This window comes from Ammospiza nelsoni, chromosome 29 (genome assembly GCF_027579445.1).
Source record: "Ammospiza nelsoni isolate bAmmNel1 chromosome 29, bAmmNel1.pri, whole genome shotgun sequence".
Lineage (NCBI taxonomy): Eukaryota > Metazoa > Chordata > Aves > Passeriformes > Passerellidae > Ammospiza > Ammospiza nelsoni.
Window position 1 is genome coordinate 574,443 of NC_080661.1, and position 10,411 is coordinate 584,853.

At 54.5% G+C, this 10,411-nt stretch overlaps 1 protein-coding gene across 1 annotated transcript; it reads right to left on the reverse strand.

Annotated features, from left to right (window-relative positions):
- Positions 1 to 6,532: 6,532 nt before the first annotated feature.
- LOC132085192 (olfactory receptor 14A16-like) lies at positions 6,533 to 7,465 on the reverse strand. Its single transcript, XM_059490562.1, has one exon. It carries the CDS (start codon positions 7,463 to 7,465, stop codon positions 6,533 to 6,535), a length of 933 nt encoding a protein of 310 aa, XP_059346545.1.
- Positions 7,466 to 10,411: the final 2,946 nt, after the last annotated feature.

Consider the following 10,411-nt stretch of genomic DNA (forward strand, 5'->3'; position numbering starts at 1 on the left):
GTCCCAGCTGTTCCCAGTGTTGTCCTGTCCAGTATCGTTCCAGACACTACCAGTATATCCCAGTTGCCCCCAGCATGCTCCTTCCCAATCACTCCAGTAGCCCCAGTATGATTCCAGTTGCCCCCAGGATGACCTCATTCATTCCCAGTCACCCCAGTTGCCCCCAGTATGCACCCATCATTCTCAGTTGTTCCCAGCAGCCCTCAGTGTGCTCCCAGTCACTCCCAGTATTTCCATGTCTGTGCTCCAAGTGCTGCTCCCAGCCCTGATCCGTGGGGATGGGAATGTCCCGCTCTCTTGCTGGGGCAGGGTCACACCTGAGCCAGATGTGCAGGGTGGGACCTTGCCCTGACCCCAAGCACTGTCTCAGCTGCAGGATCTGCTTCCCATCGGCCTCTTTGTCCTCCAGCCCTGAGCCCAGCCTGGTGCTGAACAAAGGGGCTGGGCCGAGGTCATCCTCTGGCAGGGGCTGCTCACCCCCTCTGCCCCCTCCCCAAATTCCCGCTGGGGGAGCAGGAGCTGGGGCAGGAGCCCTGTGGGGAGGGACAAGGGGGTGACACTGGGATGAGGGGATCACACACGCTCTGGGGGGGACACACACAGTCCCTGGGAACCCCCCTCACCTTCTCCTGCAGCACCAGGAGGATGAACCCCAACATGGAGCCCCTGACCCCTGTCAGTATCTTGTGGGGTGGGGTCTGGTGGCAGCTTTGGGGTTCTGGGGGATCACGACCACCCAAAAACCCCCTCCCACCCCCACAGCCACTCCTGCACCCCTCAAACCACCCCACAGCTCCTGGCTAGGACATCCCCAAACACTCCCTGCAACATGTCCCCAAATGTCCCCAAAAATCACAAAATCCCTTTCCATCTTCCCCAAGACCCACCTAAATTCTCTCCATAACATGCAGCTCTGCCAACACACAAAAACCCTCACAACCCTGGGCGGGGGGAACCCAGCCTGGGCAAAAGGAGAGGCAAACTGGGCAAACTGGGGGCTGCACATCCAAACTGGGCCTTGCTGGGAACCCTGCATGGGACTGCCAGCCTTTGGGGCTCCTCTTGGGAGATCCAGGAGGGGGAAACACAGAGACGGGTGGGGAGTGGAATCACTGGGAGGGACTGGTTTGTACTGAGATCATACTGGGAGCAGCTGGGCCCATGCCTGGGGAGACTATAATCACACTGAGAGAGACTGGGATCATTCTGGGATATACTGGGAATGAGTGGGATTATGCTGAGGGTGACCAGGAGCAGCTGTGAGCATCTGGGATCATGCAAGGAGCAACTGGGAGGAACTGGGAGTGACTGTGTGCATGCTGGGGGTGTTTGGAAGCAACTGGACTCATACTGAGATGAACTGGGATCATGCTAGTGATGACCGGGATTGGACTCACTGGCAGGGAGTGCGACTACACTGAGGCTGACTGGGAGTGGTTGGGAGCAACTGGGATCATGCTGGAAGGAACTGGGAGTGACCTGGACTATGCTGGAAGGAACTGGGGTACACTGGGAGAGACTGGGAGTGACTTGAACAAAAGTGAGGGTGAAAGGGAGCAACTGGAACCATGTGGAGCACAACTGGTTCATACTGGCAGGGACTGGGAGCACACTGGGGTCATCTCTGGATCCTACTGGGAGGGACTGGACTAATACTGGGAGAGTCTGAGAGTGACTAGGAACATACCCTGCACATCATCCTCCATACTGGGGGGGACTGGGAGCAACTGGGAAGAACACGCTGGGAACAAACGGCATCATACTGGGACTGACTGGGTTGATCTAGCTGGAGGCAACTGGGACCATACTGGGAGTGATTGGAAGTTACTGGGATTATACTGGGACCACACTGTGACTGCTGGCATGTGACAAGGATCCTACTGGAGCTAACTGGGCTCATATTGGTGTTGAAAGGGAGGAACCGAGATCACACTTTGGGTTACTGGGAGCAACTGAGAGAAACTGGGATCATGCTACAAGCAAACTGGAGGAACTGAGAATGACTGGATGCATGGTGGAGGCAACTGGGATATACTGGGTGTGACTGGGATCATACTGGAGTAACAAGCACCTTACTGGGATCACTGGGAGTGTCTGGGAATGACCACGGACATGCTGAGGGCAACTGGTGTATACTGGGAATGTCTGTAACCACACTGGGGATGACTGGGAACACAGTGGGAACAATGGGGACTGTGCTGGGGAGAACTGGGACCACAAACTGGGAGAAACTGGGAGTGAGTGGGAGTGACTGGGTCTACACTGGGGACAACTGGGCATGATTTGCACCATGCTGGGAGGAACTGGGATCATATGGGGAGTGACTGTGACCATACTGGGGGCAAATAGGATCACACTGGGAGGAACAGGAACAGCAACTGGAACCATGCTGGGGGCAACTGGTGTCCTAGTGGGATCACAGTGGAAGAGGCTGGGCCCATGCTGGGATTGACTGGGATCATACTGGATCTTACTTGGAGCAACTGGGACTGCACTGAGGGTGACTGGGAGTGGCTGTGAGCAACTGGGATCAGGCTGGTAGCAACTGAGAACAACTGGGACTGACTGGGAACATAGTGGGGACAACTGGGATACACTGGGAGAGACTAAAACCACACTGGGGTAAATGGGAGCAACTGGAACTACACTGGATGATAATGGGAGCAGCTGTGCCCATGCTGGGGTGATACTGGAACTGACTGCCATCATACTGGGATTGACAGGAATAGTACTGGGAGTATCTGAGAATGGCTGGGTTCATACTGGAACCAAACTGGGAGTGACTGGAAAGGTGCTGGCTGTGACTGGAACCATGCTGGAGGTGACTGGGAGCAACTGGGCCCACACTGGGAGTGACAGGGAGTCACTCTGGGCATGACTGGAATCATACTGGGAGGATCTGGGAGTGACTGGGATCATACTGGGGGTGGTTGTAACCATACTGGGAGTGACTGGGTGCAACTGGGATCATCCTGGGAGCCACTGGGATTACAGCAGATGCGAATGGATCCTGACTGGGGGTTACTGGGAGCTACTGGGCCCATGCTGGGAGGAAAATGTGGCACAGTGGGAGCAACTGGGATCATCTGGAAGGTACTGAAACCATGCTGAGGGGACTGAGACTATAACTGGGATTATATTTGGAGCAACTAGGACCTTACTTCAGGAAACTGCCAGAAACTGAAATCATACTGGAAGAAACTGGGAGGGACTGGGAAAGACAGGGATAATTCTGTGTTAACCAGAACATTACTGGGCACACTGGGATATACTGGGAGTGTCTGTGACCATACCGGGTGGACTGGAACCACACTGCAAACAGCTGGGACCATGCTGGGGGCAACTGGCAGTGAGTGGGACCATGCTGAGAGGGACTGAGACTATTCGAGGGACAACTGGGATCATACTGGGAGGAACTGGGAACAACTGGGACTATTCTGGCAGCAGCTGGGATCATACTGGGATCACAGTGGGAGCAGCTGAGTCCATGTTGGCTGAGACTGGGATCTCAATGAGGGTGACTGGAATCATACTGGGATTGACTGGGAGGGGCTGTGGGCAACTGGAATGATGCTGAAAGCCACTGGGAGGAAGTGGCAGTGACTGGGAGCATGCTGAGTGTGACTGGGATATACTGGGAGAGACTGGGAGTCATGAGGATCACACTGGAGGCTACTGGGGTCCTGCTGGCATTGACAGGGAGCAACTGGGATCCCACTGGGGGCCACTGGCATCATACTGGGAGTGACTGGGATCCTACTGGGATTATAGTGGGTGTCAATAGACCCTGACTGGGGTTACTGGGAGCTACCAGGCCCGTGCTGGGAGCTGCCTGCGCACACACTGGGAGGAACTGGGAGGAACTGGGAATGACAGGATGCATGCTGGTGACAACTGGGATGTCCTGGAAGTGACTGGGATGAAACTGGGGGCAGCTGAACCACTCTGAGGTAACTGGAAGTGCCTGGCAATGACAACGAGAATGTTCAGGGCAACTGGGATATACTGGGAGTGCCTGAGACCATGCAGGTGGTGACTGGGACAACACTGGGAGCCACTGGGAATGTGCTGGGGGTGACTGGGATCATACTGGGGGAACTGGGGGCAAGTGTGAGTGACTAGGGCCCTGCTGGGAGAGACTGGGATCATACTGGGAGTTTCTGGGACTATACTAGGGGCAACTGGGAGAATGGGGAACACACTGGATGAAAGTGGGAGCAACTGGGAGCAAATGGGACCGCGTTGGGTATAAATTGCATCATAATGAGGAATGGCTGGGAGTGCCTGGGCTCATACTGGGAAGAAGAGGGATCCTGCCAGGAGTGAGGGGAAGTGAGCAGGATCATCCTGGGAGTGACAAGTAAACTGGAAGCACACAGGGCCGACAACTGGGCTCATGCTGGGAGCACGGCTCCTGGACAGGAAGGATGCAGGGGCCAAACCCAACAAGGTGAGGTTTAACAAGTCCAAGTGCTGGGTCCTGCACTTTGGCCACAACAACCCCTGCAGCACTACAGGCTGGGGACAGAGTGGCTGGACAGCAGCCAGGCAGAAAGGGACCTGCAGTGACTGGTGGACAGCAGGCTGGGCATGAGGCAGCAGTGTGCCCAGGTGGGCAAGCAGGCCAATGGCTCTTGGCCTGGATCAGGAATGGTGTGGCCAGCAGGAGCAGGGCAGGGATTCTGCCCCTGTGATCGGCACTGCTTGGGCAGCACCTCGAGTGCTGTTTGCAGTTCTGGGCCCCCCAATTCAGGAAGGACATGGAGGGGCTGGAGCGTGTCCACAGAAGGGACACAATGCTGGGAGGGGTCTGGAGCACAGCTGAGGGAGCTGGGGTTGTTTATCCTGGAGGAGAGGAGGCCCAGGGGACACAAGGCAGTGTCAGGGCACAGGTTGGACTGGATGATCTCCATGGCCTGTTCCAACCTCGCTGATTCTGGGATTCTCTGAAGCCACCCTTAGAGCAGTTGCAGGAGGAGCCCTGGGCCTCCTCTTCAGAAGCTCCATCAGCCCAGGTCCCTCAGCTTCTCCGGCCAGCCCCAAAGCCCATCCTGTCAGTCCTGCAGAGCCTCTGCAGCTCCTCCTCACTGCCCAGAACAGAGAGCCCCAGAGCCAGACACAGCAGCCCAGATGTGCCCCCCTGGCCTGGGGTGCCTCTGGCAAGGGAGCAGCACCAGGCACTGCAGGAGCCTCCAGACAATTCCTGCAGCACTTGTAGGATGATGCTGCTGTGCAAGGAATGTTCCCATGGTGCCAAGTCAGGAACTGCAATGGGGAGTGGGGCCAGAGAGGAAAGGGCAAATAGGGAAGGGCTGTTTGCAGGGGAGGGAACAGCAATGGGCAATTGGAAGAAATCTGTATCAGGAAAGAGGAAGGAAAACAAAGGTGAAGCTCAGAAAATGCTCAGGGCAGTCTGGGGTTGGCTGTCAGGCAGCCCTGGCTCTGACCAACAGCGTCTGCAGGGGCACAGGAAACTCCCAGCTGATGGGAACAAACTTTCTGGCTGACTGCAGAGGCCAGGACAAAGCTGAGTGGTTTCCCTGGTGTCCCCCAGCCCTTGCTGGCCCCAGGGGCTGAAGGCATTTGTGCTCCCTCAGGTTCATGTCCCCACAGCAGCAGCATGGGGGTGCTCCCCCTGCTCTGTGCAATGCAAACAGGGGCTGCTGAGCCAGTGCTGCCGTGTCTGTGCCTGCAAGGATGGGGCACCTGTGTGAGCTGGGGGAGAGGCCAGGGCTGCAGAGGGGGGATGTGGTTGGCAGCTCCATGAGGACGCTCTGGGACGCTGCCCTGGGCTGTGCAGCGCACTGGGGATGGATCAGCCCCTGCTCTGCTGCTCCTTCCTGTCTCCCCCAGGGCCCTTGCAGAGCCCCAGCCATGCTGTTTGCCCCCAGCCTGCCCATGGCCAGCCTGGCGCTGCTCACGGGGCTTTTCTGTGCTGAGCATTGGCCTGGCCATGTTCTTGAGTGAGCCTGGGCAAGGAGCCTGGAGCCCCCAGGCCCTGGCCTGAGGCATCAGCGCTGCCCCAACAGTGCCCATGGCCTGTCCCTGCTGCAGCCCCGGCACTGCCACCCCCAGGGCTGTGCCCGGCCCCGAGAGCACTCAGGCCCTGCAGCAACACCAGGGCCACCAGGGCAGCAGGGCAGGGCCATGGCAGCAGCATTGGCAACACCAAGTGCTGCTGCTGCTGGGCACAGCTGCTGGGCCAGCACTGATCTGCCCCCAGCTCTGTCTGCAGACATTGCTGCTGCAGCTTCAGAGAGGGCAACAAGAGGGGGAACTCTGGTTAAAACTTTGCTTGGAGATCCTTTAGCTCCTTTAGAGCCACTGAGAACCCAGCTCCTCATTGACACAGTCTGGGCCACAGCAAACGTGGAGAGAAACGAAATGAGAAATGGCAAAACCAGTAGCATTTCATTTGGACAATACTAAAACAAAATAAAAAGAATGAGAATAATAAACCAACCACCATACCCAACAAGAACAATGAAAGATTACATTGATTTCAAGTGATTTGCAGAAATTGGCCAGCAGTTTAATGTTTCTGATACCATCCAATCATCAGTCTCCACACTGCAGCCTTGAGCTCTTGGTTCCTCAGGCTGTAGATGAGGGGGTTCGGGGCTGGAGGCACCACTGAGTAAAGAACTGACAGGGCCAGATCAAGGGATGGGGAGGAGATGGAGGGGGGCTTCAGGTAGGCAAAAAAGCCAGTGCTGAGAAACAGGGAGACAACAGCCAGGTGAGGGAGGCAGGTGGAAAAGGCTTTGTGCCGTCCCTGCTCAGAGGGGATCCTCAGCACAGCCCTGAAGATCTGCACATAGGAGAAAACAATGAACACAAAGCAGCTTGAGGCTACAAAGACACTTACAGCAAGAAGCCCAAGTTCCCTGAGGTAGGAATTGGAGCAGGAGAGCTTGAGAATCTGAGGGATTTCACAAAAGAACTGGTCCAGGGCATTGCCATGGCACAGGGGCAGGGAAAATGTATTGGCTGTGTGCAGCAGTGAATAGAGAAAGGCACTGGCCCAGGCAGCTGCTGCCATGTGGGCACAAGCTCTGCTGCCCAGGAGGGTCCCGTAGTGCAGGGGTTTGCAGATGGACACGTAGCGGTCGTAGCACATGATGGTCAGAAGGGAAAGCTCTGCTACAATAAAGAAGAGCAAGAAAAAGAGCTGTGCAACACATCCTTTGTAGGAGATGTTCCTGGTGTCCCAGAGGGAATTGTGCATGGCTTTGAGGACAGTGGTGCAGATCATGCCCAGGTCGCTGAGGGCCAGGTTGAGCAGGAAGAAGAACATGGGCGTGTGCAGGTGGTGGCCGCAGGCTACGGCACTGATGATGAGGCCGTTGCCCACGAGGGCAGCCAGGGAGATGCCCAGCAAGAGGCAGAAGTGCAGGAGCTGCAGCTGCCGCGTGTCTGCCAGTGCCAGCCGGAGGAAGTGACTGATGGAGCTGCTGTTGGACATTTGCAATGTCTTGGCATGGAGATCTGTAAGAAAAGTAATCATGGAATAGCTGGGTTTGGACCTCAAATATCCCAGCAAAGCTTGAGGGCACTTTCCCCCCACTGCCTGCCCAGGCCTCTGCTGCCTGGAACTGTCCTGCCAGCAGCTGCTTCCCTGTGCCCAGGGCTGGGCCCTGCCAGTGCTGCCAGAGCTCAGCCCAGCCCTGGGGGCTCAGCTCTGCCCTGCAGACCCCTCCCAGTTCTGGCACTGCCCAGGGACAGTGCTCTGGCTCTGCAGGCTCTGATGTCAAAGTCAGAGCAACCCTGAAGAGGCTGGAAAAGCAACAAAGATGCCGCCCTCTGAGGGGCCCTGTGCTGATTTCTGTCACTGCCTGGTTTATTCAGGTCTATAGGTTTTTTTTTATTTATTCTTCACCTGAACTGAGAGATGAATATCTATATGCAATTTCCCATTCAGGCAAAACAGAGCAGTAGAATAAAAAAACAGGATTTTCCCATTTATGAAACCCCTGCCTAGCTCTGCTCCCTGTATGATCTACTTGGAAATGTTCTGCAGTTAAATGCCATTCTGGGAGCAGTCCTGAACAATGCAGCATCCTCACCACACAACGAGAACACTTCTAAGCCTTACCAGCTGTCTCCTCCCACCCAGATCTTGTCCCCCAGTGCTGGAAGCAGCTGCCAGGGCTGGCTGAGAGCTGTCCCTGGCAGGCAGCAGAGTCCCTGCCCCAGCACAGCGCCCTGGGCTGCAGGACCCTGCTCTGCAGGACAGCCCTGGGCACCCCTGGCTGATCTGCCCAAGAGACAATCAGAGAATGTACTCACAGGGTCTGTAGGCATTGGGATGTTCCAGCTTTAGGAGATCACTCCAGGAGCTGCAGCTGCATTGTCCTGCAGGCAGAGGTTCCTGTGCCAAGGGCTGGCAGTGATTCTGCCCCAGGCACTTCTCAGCACCTTCCCAGCCCTGACTGATTGAAGCTCTCTGTGCCTCTGTGCTGTGCCCGGGGTGGCTGCAGGCAGTGCCCCAGCCCTGCTGGGCTGGCAGAAGAGCTGCTCATCAAGAGAAATGTGCTTTTGAAGCTTTGCTTGGCTGCCGGGAGCTGCCTCTGTGCCAGAAGCCCAGCCCAGCTCAGCAGCACAGACACAGCACAAGGACTTTAATGACCCTCTGGGGCTTTGTGCTGAGGCCCTGAACATCAGTCCCTGAGAGGGAGCTGAAGAAACCTCTCCAGAACTCCAAGTCAGAATCACACTCCAAACTTTCTTGGACTTTTAATGGGTCCCACTGAGGGACACCACTGAGGGACACCACTGAGGGACACCACTGAGAAAGTGTCCCCAGGCCCCAGGCAGAGCAGAGAACTGCAGGCACTGATGACAGGTGGGGACAAAGAGAATCCAAGTCTTGGTGCCCTGGGTCCCAGCAGGGTCTGTGCCACCAAGGGCTGTGAGGACACACCTTGTCCTGAGGCCCTGGGGCCTCCTGGCACAGCCCCAGCCAGGCTGGGCACTGTCAGCCCCTTGTCCTGCCCTCAGCATCCCTCCCTAGCCCACATCCCAGTGGCCTCAAGGATCTGCTGGAAGGAGTCCCTGGGGAGCCTTGGTCAGGAATGGCCCTGGGGGCTCCTTCATGCTCCCTGCAGGGACTGCAGGTTTTTCAAAGGACTTTGGGTTTGGCTTTTGCCTTGGGGTCTCTGAGAGCTTTGTGCAGTCATGGCCTCCAATTATGTGTTGCAATTAGTCCTTAGAGAGGCTTTGTCAGTAACAACACTTAGTGGGGCTCATAAATGCTTCAAGGTACTTCAGTTATTTTTGGTACTTGGTGTGTAGAAAGCGAAGGGAGATGACCCATTTATTGATCCACCAGGCACATTTTATAACAGTGTTAATTAAGCTCATACATATTGCAAAACCCGAGCTCATCATAGGCTACAGATTAAACACTAATCCCTCCTTTTGTTTTCAATACCTGTAGTTTGTTATTGAAACCAAGATTTGCTTTCTCACCCTGATATGAATGTTTCTCAAGGCATCCCTGTCTGTCACTTTTACTTTCCCAAAACAGCCAAGGACGGAATGTTTACCTGTTATGAAAAAACAGCCTGAGAACCCTGCTGTTTATAAAAATGTGCCTGAGAACTTTGTTGTTTACAGAAACAGGCTATGAGAATTTGCTCCTCACAGCTGCCTTTTACTTTTCCATCAGCTGTATATGATTATGGCATGTCTGAACAAAACTCTATAAGCCATTTCTGAGCAAAATTCTCCAACAAATTTCCCCTTTTTATTTTTATGGAGGTTAGTCTGCTAGGGTTTTTCTATTATTCTACTGACCATATCTTGAACACAATCAAAAACACAAGGCAAAACAAGCAAAAGCATTTAAAAGCACACTCAGTATCTCTATAAGGTTCCCCAGCCACAGTCTGAGCAATGGTTTTTACCCCAAAGGGTTAAAACCACCCCCAACTGAACCATAATGTCCTCCCTTATCAGGCATTGCAAGGTAGGTGGTAATTGGACTAAGAAAAGAAGTCTGTTAGTTTTTGTCATTCATGGGAACCGGGAGAGGAGGTGAACAGCTAGGGCTAATAATGCTGGAATCAACCCCAGTGTCCAACAAGCTTGAAAATTATTCTTCTGTCCTTGAAATTCCATGTCCACCCTTTTCTTGGGTTTCTCAGAAAAGTTCAAAGTCAGTAAGGTAAGTCCTCCGATGAATTCAAAGCCATTTCCCCCTGTCTTGTCCTTTTACAGTCTGTAATCCCTTAGTCATTTGGCTCAAATGGATTGATTTGAAGTGGGAGAAAAAGGGGTATATGCCATCACCATATGGTCCACATCAATGATGCCAGGCAAAACAAATAGTCCCAATAAATGCAGATCATAAAATAAACATTTAGCATAAATCCATCTAACATCACTCAAACCCAACAGCACCCAAACT